This window comes from Notothenia rossii, assembly GCF_949606895.1.
Source record: "Notothenia rossii genome assembly, chromosome: 2".
NCBI lineage: Eukaryota > Metazoa > Chordata > Actinopteri > Perciformes > Nototheniidae > Notothenia > Notothenia rossii.
Genome location: NC_136904.1, coordinates 7340017 through 7352307, shown reverse-complemented (window position 1 = coordinate 7352307; position 12291 = coordinate 7340017). Strand labels below are relative to the sequence as shown.

Here is a 12291-nt window from a genome sequence, read left to right as displayed (position 1 = left end):
TCAACATGTGTCCCCTCTTCTTCATGTCTCTTTACATCAACATGTGTCCCCTCTTCTTCATGTCTCTTTACATCAACATGTGTCCCCTCTTCTTCATGTCTCTTCTACATCAACATGTGTCCCCTCTTCTTCATGTCTCTTATACATCAACATGTGTCCCCTCTTCTCCATGTCTCTTCTACATCAACATGTGTCCCCTCTTCTCCATGTCTCTTCTACATCAACATGTGTCCCCTCTTCTTCATGTCTCTTCTACATCAACATGTGTCCCCTCTTCTTCATGTCTCTTCTACATCAACATGTGTCCCCTCTTCTTCATGTCTCTTCTACATCAACATGTGTCCCCTCTTCTTCATGTCTCTTCTACATCAACATGTGTCCCCTCTTCTTCATGTCTCTTCTACATCAACATGTGTCCCCTCTTCTTCATGTCTCTTCTACATCAACATGTGTCCCCTCTTCTTCATGTCTCTTCTACATCAACATGTGTCCCCTCTTCTTCACGTCTCTTCTACATCAACATGTGTCCCCTCTTCTTCATGTCTCTTCTACATCAACATGTGTCCCCTCTTCTTCATGTCTCTTCTACATCAACATGTGTCCCCTCTTCTTCATGTCTCTTCTACATCAACATGTGTCCCCTCTTCTTCACGTCTCTTCTACATCAACATGTGTCCCCTCTTCTTCATGTCTCTTCTACATCAACATGTGTCCCCTCTGTGGAAAGAGACTCTGAAAGTTTCAGGAACAAAGATTCTCTCTCTTTTTGATCCATTTCTATAAAAACCTGTCTGAAAATGAGCTGATCAGATTTTGGCCACGTTATGATGTCATAACGATGTTTTGTGTTGTGTAACCATTAGCCAATCAGCAACCAAGGTAACCCCCCCCCCCCCCCACCTTATCACCTGAATCTCCTCCTAGAGCACCATTGTGTTCTTTGTAACCAAATTTCTCTCAGAGAGGCGTGGGGAGGGGCTCCTTATTTTCATCTAAAGTAACAGACAGGGAATCAACACTTTGGAAACAGGGCTGAAACAGAGGGGATTATGGGTAATGCTGCAATGATCTGTTTGGTGTTTGGAGCCAAACACTTCAGAGACATGTCTGTATATATCTGAGACCTGTGATATTGATGAAAAACAGTATAATAGGGGACCTTTAAGTGAGTGCAGTTCTTACCTCGGTCCCTGATGGTGTGGCCCCCGGTGAATCCATTTTACGTTTTTTTCGGGGTCCGATGGCGGCTAGTGCTGTAAGGTTAGCCTCTCGCTGCCTCACCTGAGCCAGTTCCTGCTGTTGCATCTGGTGGAGACAAGGCGAATGTTAGAGAATAATGATATCAACTTCACTAAATGGGTTGTAGTGTTTCACCAGTATCACCTTATGCACCAGTGACCCCAACGCTAAACCCAAAAATGTTATAATTCGAAACTAGAAGTGAATGTTGCCCCAATATCTAAAACCCTTGATTATTATACACCATTTTTATTTGTCCTCCATGTGGTGGCTTTAAAAATTACAATGCCAAAGTCGGCAGATACCAAACATTCACACCAAAGTCTGAGTGTACTCAGTAGGATGCACATTTCCACCAGGTGTGTCTTCTTCACCGCTCCCAAACTAAAAAGGGTTGAATCTCACTCAGTTGTCACTTCACAGTCAAGATTGCGCTGAAAATAAGAAAAACAGGAATTTAGTTTTCTGGTATCCTTCACTACCATTAGTGGTTAATTTCATATATGGAATTAATCTGAGATACTCAGGTTGAAATGAGACCATTACAACAGGACTGTTTTTTAGCCTTTTGCTACTGAAGCAGTTGATGATCATGTGCAGCCCTTTTCAAAAGCCAATAATGACATAAAACAGTCAATGTAAAAAGTTACATGTTCATAATTGTGAATCTCTGCCACCACACAAATCCTTGAGCATACAATCAGAAATGAGCACAAAATATATTAGGCTGAGGTGACCAGTGGTTTTCAAGATTAGCTGCAGATAAAGATACCGATGAAAATGTCCAAATGCCCGCTGGAGATAATAACTGTTGGCGATACAAAACTGGTTCATGACAAAATCCAGAAATACAAAATTGCTCCACCGACTGGTTGTAAAATAGATGGTTTTCTTGTGTGTTTCTGTCTTCTCTCCGATATAATGTCTCTAGATGGTTGTGTCTACTTGATATGTTTGTGATGTGTTATGTTATTTTGTCTGTTCCTTCCTCTGCCCTGAACTCACTTTTTACTTGATGGTCCAAACCTCAGGAACAATACTTTCTTCCTCTGTCTATAGAAAGCCAGACAAGTTATCCTAAATATCAACAATTTCTGCTTTTAAGAGAATTTGCCACCTTAGCTGTCACGTTTGATAGCACCACAAGACCTGGTGAAAATGAGACAGCAATGAAGAGTATGTAGAAGTTCAAATGTAGACAGCTACAACAGAGAACATATCCCTCTGTTCAGCCCCTATCTGTCCATCCATGTATTGTATAAGCTCTCTAAGCCAAACAAAATGGAAGCCTGTTGTCAGCCATTAACAGAGCTCCTGTCAAAGATCGTGTGTGTGTGTGTGTGTGTGTGTGTGGTCACATGGTCCCTTTGTGATTTTTGCAGTTTGTGATATATAAGGGGGAGGTTGTGTGGAGGCACTGCCCGAGGTAATGTCATGTCTAGCCGCGGGGCTGAGGGGGAGCCCAGCGTCGCTAGGAGCTGCCCTTTCTATTGGGTGGATGTGTGAGGGCCTGGGGCCATGGCACACAGGGTGTCAGCGCACACACACACACACACACACACACACACACACACACACACACACACACACACACACACACACACACACACACACACACACACACACACACACACACACACACACACACACACACACACACACACACACACACACACACACACACACACACACACACACACACACACACACACACACACACACACACACACACACACACACACACACACACACACACACACACACACACACGTGCCTATCAATCCTTGCCACAGCAGAGGGAATGCCTACCCACCAGCTTGCCTGCGTGTTGCCTCCTGGGTTAAAGCGAACAGGGACAATCAATGCTCGCTTTCATGTCTTTCATGTTCTTTTATGTTATCTCTCAGCATGTGCACCGAGCGCTCATGTTTGTGTGAGGCACGTATATGTTGTCTGATCGGGAGAAAATTCCATGTTACTTTCAGATGGCGTCCTGTAAAAGGTTGCTTTGGTGTATAAAGTCTGATTTAAAATGTGCATGCAGTTGCCTCTGATTTTTTCCCCCGAAAAACCCCCCAGGCAAGGCATGCCCTTTAGGGTGTTGCCACTTCACATTTAGCACGGCGGAAATGTTGAAAGATTCAAACACGCTGACAACACAAAGTAGGGGGAATAATAGCAGCAGTGCCAAACAGCTGAATATCTAAACCCCGTTTTTGTGTGTTTTAAAATGGATGGCGGTACACAATGTAGTTCAAACAATTACTAATTAGTGGTAAAGTAAATGGAGACAGATGTTATAGTGGAGAAACAAACTGGGGGTGGTGGCTGGATGTTGCTAACAGAGTGAAGATGCCCCTGTCCACATGGCAAATGTAGCATTAACGTTATCAATGCTAACCCTATTAGGCTTTGCCACAAACAAGACACAAATCTCTCCAGGCTTGACCTTAAAGAATCCCTCGCAGAGAGAGAGAGAGAGAGAGAGAGAGAAACAGAGCCGGCTCTCTCTCTCTCTGATGGCACCAGGATGCCGGCATCTCTGCCTGGCAGTTGGCACCAACATGGTCTTCGAGCGCCAGAAGCAACTGCCTGCATTTTCAGATTTATGACTGTATGATAAATGAAGACTTCATTTTACCATCTGCAACCCTCCAGTCTGCGTTTCCCGTCAGTAAAACGGCCGCCATGACACTGGGAGACTGATTTCTGATTTCAATCTGGTGCCAGTACGCCGAGTCTACCTTCCTTTAATGACTGCCAACTGATACAAGCCAGATTTGGCGCAGGCTTTGATAGATTTGTTTTTTCCCCGAGGAGTTGTTCCAACCACCGTTTAATTCAAACATTTACATAAAAGTATGTTCGTCTAGACACACACAGGTGTACCAAATATGCCAGAAAGTCGTAGCAGTGGCAATGAAGGAATGCGGATACATGTTGCCTTCAAAACTGTTTCAGTCCTTTTCTTGTCCTCACTGATTGCACCAAGATGCACCAGCTGTACAGGATTTACAGGGCTTGTCAAGATTTAGACAAAAGGGGTCACTCACTATTCAATCTATTTAGATTTAATGGTGTTAAAAGGGACAGTTTGTGACAAAATACAAAAATACCCAATTGTTCCACCGACTGGTAAAATATATGGTTTTCTTGTGTGTTTGCCAAAGAGCTGTCTGTCTTCTCTCCAATATAATGTCTCTAGATGGTTGTGTGTACTTGATATGTTTGTGATGTGTGATGTTCTTTCGTCTGTTCCTTTTGGGACTCTTCGTTGTCTGTGATTTGTTTGTATGATAACCTTTCAAATCTGGCACATGTTTTTATTGTATTTATGTTTCTGTGGTCTTATTTTTTACTTTATTTGTTTCTTGTGAAGCACTGTGTGAATGTTATTTCTGTTAAAGGTGCTATACTAAATAAACATATTATTATTATTACTCGGTTTGCGATGCTCAAAGCACCAAATAAGTATGTCTGAAAAACTCAAAGGACTGCCTTTTTCAAGAAACCATGACTGAGTTAGTCAAGGTAATCAACAGACTTTGTTGTTATTAGGGACTATTTGCTTTCTATCGAACTACACCCGTCAAACCATATCACAAAAAGAGGGGAGCCTGCCAGGTCAAGATTTCTAGGAAGAGACATTGCTGTTGAGTTTTCAAATGTTCTTGAAGATTTTAGCATCTTAAGATGAAACGTTATGTAGCTCCATTGTATTCAAGACATCTCTATGGCCAGTATCCAACAATCGGCCACTCACACCACATCAGTCGTTTGGTGAGCAGCACTACACGTAAAAGGAAGAATGTTTATTTTTTTTTAACTCTCCGTTGAAGAATGTCATCAAACTCTGTAAGCCAGTTTCTATGTCCAACTGCACATGTATTGTATCTTTAAATGATTTAGTTATGTCGTAGTTTGATAAGGAATTGCAATCTGTGAACTACAATTTCCAGAATCTCTCTTTACCTTCTAGGTTAATATGTTGGCAATGTACCGTGAGTCACAATCAACACTGAAAACTGCAAAGGTCACTGTACAGAGATTCATCCCAGAGTGGAGGAATAACCGTCTGGCAGACTGAATACATTTGCCAGGTTCGATCAATGGTACCGAATAAATATCTGCTGTTCTAAAGTCACCTAAATACCAGTGCTTCCAGTCCGCCTGTGTGCCCTTTCAAAACTGGGAACTCTAACTCGTAAAGTCAAATTATTAGCAAAGGTCAGGAGATGTAGAACATTTTCAAGATGCCCGACAGAATCAATCTGCAGCTCAGTTAGAAAGACGTTCAGTCCGGATGCAAACACCTGATGATGGGGTGCAAACACCTGATGATGGGGTGCAAACACCTGATGATGGGGTGCAAACACCTGATGATGGGGTGCAAACACCTGATGATGGGGTGCAAACACCTGATGATGGGGTGCAAACAGCTGATGATGGGGTGCAAACACCTGATGATGGGGTGCAAAACACCTGATGATGGGGTGCAAACACCTGATGATGGGGTGCAAACACCTGACGATGGGGTGCAAACACCTGATGATGGGGTGCAAACACCTGATGATGGGTTGCAAACACCTGATGATGGGGTGCAAACACCTGATGATGGGGTGCAAACACCTGATGATGGGGTGCAAACACCTGATGATGGGGTGCAAACCCCTGATGATGGGGAAACTGGAAATATGAACATTTCGGAGGAAACACTTGTCGCAGTTTGAACAGAGCGCTGTGATACGAGTGAGTATCAGTTAACACTTTGATGATGTGCAAAAACTGAATGTTAATCTGATATTAATCACATCAGGGTCTGTTTTCATCATGGCTCTCAGAATTACCCCTAATCTGCACTGGAAATATGATTACAGCTAAAAAATACTCTGTTGGGTTAAGCTTCCACACACACTCTCTGCAAGAAGTTAAAGATCTCCTTTGAGAATGAATGGTATCTCCCATGTTTGAAGAAAACGTATATTAAATTCCCTGAAACACACTGAAAAACTACAATATCTCGAGCAATGAATAAGATGTTTGAGAGCATTGTGTGTCAACATATACAGTATGTAGATGGCTGGTATGCACGTTTCTTTATATGTTGCTAACAAACTAAAAGGTGGTGTTACCTGTGATGTTTTAGTTTGAGTGGTATTTATATAATAACAAAATCAATTAACCAGGAAAATAAGAACACGAGCATGAGAATTAAGTGACTAAAATGAGTCTAACTTTAACATTTATGCCTTTAACATATTGGCTGGAAACGTCCGTCAAATCCCAAGTGAGAGAAAACAGTGTGTTCTCAGAAGAAAGACACGTATGTTCCCTTATGATGCAAAAATGTCCAAAAGACGGCAAGACCTCAGAGCGGTTTGTTACGCTCCGAGTGAAAAGGAGCTGCAGGAGCCATGATGGCCAACCTGCCGCTCTCTGCTGTTTTTTAACAAAGGCTTTTCTCTCTCTCCGTCTTCCCTCCCTCCCTCCCTCCCTCCCTTCCTTTCCTTCCTCCTGCCTCCCGGCCTGGGGGTCTGCTCGCGGCCCCCCAGACGCTTACAGACAGATGTCCTTGGTGGAGCAGAACACGCTCTGCTTGACGTCACAAGCAGCTCCAGGGCTGTGGAGGAAGTGCCCTGCAAAGACCACCGCACAAAAGCCAGACCCTGTTTTTTTGTTAGTTGGACGCTCCCCCCCCCCGTCCACCTCCCCCTTAGAAAGCTCTGGTCCAACAGCCCAGCAGGGAGCCTCTTGTATATAGACATAACATATGCCACTATCCCCCTTAAAGAGCCTTTGTATGAAACCGTGCATTTTAATAAAAAAGAGTGGATGGATTTAGCTCCAATCAAATCTCTTCTCATGGATCTAACCTAGGGCTGCTTCAGCTAATTCTAAAAGTATAATGTCCCACAAATACAACTTGGGCTTGTCTTATATCGTACTTCTTAAATATATATGTAAACATATATTAGACCGTATTATTCATGTGTAAATAAAACCACTTTTCAAATAAATCCAGTCAATTAAAGTTGGAAACATTTTCTAACATATCTGAGTTGATAAGAAAAAAGCCCAATTACTTATTTACCCAAAAAGCTTGAAATACACCGTTCATATTTCTCCTTATGATAATCAATCTGAAGCTTCTGTTTTAAGGGATCAGCTCCCAACACTCACAAGTATAATTTGGTTAATTTAGCTGACTTATAACTGAACTTATGAGGCGCTGGACTTCTAGTGAGTCGCCCAGTGCTTCGTATGTTTTTCTGTATGTGGCCCTCGGGGGAAAAAGTTTGGACGTCCCTGATCTAACCTGTGCACTGCGAGCCGATAGGTTGATCTATAGCACAATGGAAAGTGTTTATTGGACTACGTTGACAAGAATGAAGCTGTATCTAAATGAATTGTAGAAACATATTCAAACTACTAGATGGTGTAGTAAGTGCATGGAAGAGTCCCCTTTGTGCATTTCAACACACCTTCATGGGGTGATGGTAGACATTCAAGGATTCAAGGCTGTTATTGTCAATCGTACATGGCTACAGTGTAGTTAGGTCACAGGCTCCTCCCACAGTGCAACACAATGAAACAGATACAATAGTGACATTAGTTAAATGCATTAAATTGTGTTGGTACACTAAACTGAAATGTTAACGAATGCAGGAACCAGAAACCCTCTCATTCTTGGAAGCAAAACTGTTTCTTTATTTTACAGTATGACTGTTCCACGATCTGAGTGTGATACTATACGGCTGCACAATATATCTATTATTAATATTGGATAGTAATAGCGATCTCGATTTTGGCTTTCCACAACTAAATCAAAATGATATACTGCAATGTTGAGGTTTAAAATGTGTGTTCTGCTAATAAGAAACTCCCCTTAACATCCAATCAAGAGCTTTATAAAATAATCGGCAGCAAACTGAAGTCCAAAGTCAAACAGTAACAGAGACAAGATGGGCAAAACCAAATGCACTGAATTCAGGTGAAGAAAAAAACATATTTTAAGTTTATCTTGAAAGCAGATGCCCTGCTGATTTGATTTGTATCTATCCAACATAATAGCGATTAACAATTTGCTCCAAACTAACTTTGCGGCGTGGTCTAACTATATACACATTAGCGCAGTGTTAAATTAGCTCCAATAATAATGATATTGAGTGTCAGCAGTGTAAGACAAAGCTTTGGAGGACATGCCAGGCATTCTTTCACAAGATACAGATACAAATCAGAGGCTTGATTTACAACCAGAAACCTAGAAAGGTGTGTCTGCTGTCAGGTATTTCAGAGCCACAGGAGCAGCACAGGCCGTTTTAGAACAACTGGACACCGGCACCTTAACAGCTCCCAATAAATCAGCATCAATGTCAGGGGGCAGTCAAAACTACTACTGGTATCTTATCTGCAGGAACTATCTGTAAAGTATGTCCACCTTGGGAGGTCCTAGACAAGCTGCGACCATTATGGCATTTTGTTTCCCCTTTCTTTGACAGAAACAGGCACGATTACACCAAAAATATACACAATTTAACGTGAAAAAACACAATGTATACAATGTGAGCTGAACACAGTTGACTTCACATTGACATTATTAGAATACACAAATGTATAAGACCTGAAGAAAGACATTTTGTAATGTTTTCAACCATTCTAACGACTATAAACCAAACCAAAACTAGTACTTTTGCACGAGTGACAACGATTTTATTAATTTAAGTCTTGCTAGCAGCATTGTAATATTAGTCTTTCGGTGTGTCTACTATTTTGGTTCAGTCTTAAGTATCTCAAATGAAGCTCAGCGTAAGTTCAACCCGGAAGACCGTCTTTACTCTTCATTTACTATTCCCACGTAACTACTCTCCCTCCTCTCAATAAGCGATCGGGGGCGTCACTCTCCAGCTAAACCAATCACTTCGCTCTATTCCCAAGAGCCTATCATAGCGCTCTGCCAAACCTTTTAAATCTGCTCTCCCCCTCTGACAGCTGTCATTTCAGGTGACTCGACGCAACCCTCCGCCTCCAGCCCTTTTCACCTCCTGTCCCTCTGAATCCAGGGTCAAGCTAAGCCCCTCCCCTTCAGACCGAACCCAACCATCCATCACCACCACCAGGGTCTAGACCCCGGGGGGTTTCATCGGATCGGTTCTCCCCTCCCGAATGATACTCCTGCACAACGGGGCCTAATCGCCAAAATCACCATTACATCCATTCGTGTATCTTCGCAATAAATATGTATTCTTACATCAAAACCGTCTCTTCTGATTGAAATATAAATCAAACCAAAACTAGTACTTTTGTACGAGTAACAACTATTTTATGAATTTAAGTCATGCTAGCAGCACTGTAATGTTAGTCTTTCGGTGTTTCTACTATTTTGGTCCAGTCTTAAGTATCTCAACAACTGTTGGATGAATTTGAAGGACTCACCGTTACCAGAAGATTAAACCGTATGTGCTTTTCATGGTCCCCTTCCTCGAGCAACATGAGATCACATCGACAGTTTTGAGTGCAGTAAATGTTGGTGCTTTACACATTCAAGTTCTCATTAAGATTTGTTTTAATTTTGGTGAACTCTCCCATCTGGTACTACTGTAATATCTCAATAACGGTTCCATTAAATTCTGGATTCACGGTCCTAAGAGGATACACCCTTATGAGTTTTGATGCCTTCCTAACTCCATTGTCTCAAGAGGTTCACATTTAAAGTTTTATTGAAATGTCTCAACAAATATATGAGTTTAAGACAATCATGTTCCCATTAGGAGGAATCGTAATTTGGTCACTTTGGTGTATTTCTGACCTTTCCATAGAGGGCATGATTAAGAAAACATTTCAATATGTACAATAACAGTTTGGTTTATGACTAACCTTCCTTAGCCTTAGCTGTACTTTAGATTTAGTTTTGATTAGCAACTGTGAGCATGCTAAACTAAGAAGGTGCATGCAAGCTTAGCATTAGCATGTTAGCATTGTCATTGAAAGCCTGTTAGCATGTTGATAATAGCTGTGCATACGTGCATCCTTACAGAGTTGCGTGCACAGATGTATATTTTAGTCGCCTTCTCTTATACACTAACTTGACACAAATCACAACAAAACTAAATAATGTGTGCACGTTTGTTACCGGTTATAAATGCCTACAAATATCAGATGGATTGTTTTCTTAGTATGCGCGGGTTGACATCAAATCTGTGTACACATGTTTCATCGGTTAAATTCCCTAGGCTTCAAATCAAGAAAGAAAGGATATTCTTTTCACAACTTCAACACCAATTTCAAAAAGCCGTTATCCCAAAAGCACCATCTTTTGTGTGCGTTTCCCTCTACCTCACATGAGAGTGCGGACATTTAACAAATGTGTTTTATGCATGTCTGTAATCCATGGATCTCATTCACCTGACGCCCACATGGCCGACATTACGGGAACATCTGGGAGCTGCATCTTGAGGCCTTTCTTCATGTGAAGTGCCTGGCAGTTAGTTTGCTGCAGGCTGAAGCGCCATTTGCAGTAACCAATCAGGTTTCACTTCTCCATCTGCACTCAGACACTACAAAGAGACGAGTTTAGCACTGACCTGCTAATGGAGGCGAGTCTTTGTGCTAAATCTGGAGAGAGCATGTATGACTTCATCAACAGAACTCAATAATTACATGGGGCAGCGTTCCTCAAGATCAAATATGGAGTAGTGAATTGTTAATATTAAGCATGTTTAATGTGTGCATGCTGTGCTGCTAGCTCGCATGTCTAATCGCCCTTATAGGTATTAAATATATACAGTAAAGTCATATGTATATATTCAGTTGTTTTCACACCAGGGCTTTTGTCACCTTTATTTATAAAATGTACTATATTTATCAGCCACGACACCTAAAAACTATTTGCATTCATTGTGCTGATAACCATCGTCTTGAATAGAAGACGATATATCCGTTAAGAAGGAAAATGTGCATTAAAGATGCAAAAAACTATTTGAAATTCTGTTTCATCATCAACACACATACAGCTGCTTAAATATTCAAGCGAATCTGTTTGTGATTATATTATTTTACCTATGGAGATGAATTCAAAATACACGCATGAGCTAATCGTATTGGCTGAGAGCTGCATTTCCTCTGAAGCTGGGGATGTCAGAAGTGTTTCCAGGGCCAAGGACCAATTATTCAGAGCCCGAAGCAGTCCCCGGAGCTAAGGTCATTATGTGGGTGTCACTATCCTGACCCTGTGGGCATCATCATCTGCAACTTATTTGCAGGAATTAAACCGTGTAGAGGGGGGGGGGGGGGGGGGGTGGATAAATTGAATGTGTCTCAGAAAGCTGCTGGAGTCAGTATTATTTTTATAAATAATAACATTTACGCTAGACATTTTGCCATGGTAAAAGTGTTTAATGAAGAAGCCAGAAATCAGTGTTAAGCATATTCTGACGGCTTTACACCGGGAGAGTGGTGATCATTAAAAATACTGCTTATCTAAGGGGAAATTTCCTACTTTAAATGTTCTCTCGCTTTGTCTCGTTCTACGCTGTCGTGCTGCGTCGAGCAAATCTTCTCTCTCACTGTCTCCCCTTTTTTTTTTTTTACATTTAGATTCGCCGCTCGTCACCTTCTATTGATCACGTCTAATTTGCATCCAGGAAAAGATGAGAACTCAGATATTCACACTCCGAGTGAGAGGACGATCTCAATGATTTATTCATTTCCAAATCAAAAAAAGTGAAAGGTAGATGAGAAGGGGGAATCTTCACAGGCAGCAGGCGACTAGCAGGCTCTGAGGCTGGGCTCCTCTTCCCCACACCCCCCCCAGGCTCATGGTGTGCAAGTCCTCCTAATTAACAAGGTGAATCATGCTGCCGCTCTCTAATTAGCCAACATGACAATCTAATGGAAACATGCAGGCCGAGCTGGCACACTTAGCATCACCTCACAAAGACCCCCGGTACTGTCCTTCCCATGTGGATTCTGCAACACCTCAGGAGGAAAGGTGGAGCAGGGAAGTGGGTTTTAGAGAGAGGTCAGAAGGGAGAAGCTAGCTGGTGAGGTGTTCTC

At 42.0% G+C, this 12291-nt stretch overlaps 1 protein-coding gene across 2 annotated transcripts in view; it reads right to left on the bottom strand.

The window, feature by feature from the left end:
* The window catches only part of LOC307030657 (transcription initiation factor TFIID subunit 4), a 128775-nt gene that overhangs the window by 36313 nt on the left and 80171 nt on the right, over positions 1 to 12291 (bottom strand). For both annotated transcript variants that reach the window (XM_079667210.1, XM_079667211.1), the window contains one exon: positions 1183 to 1305. In XM_079667210.1, the coding sequence (XP_079523336.1) occupies positions 1183 to 1305 (123 nt within the window). The remainder of the gene's footprint in view (positions 1 to 1182; positions 1306 to 12291) is intronic.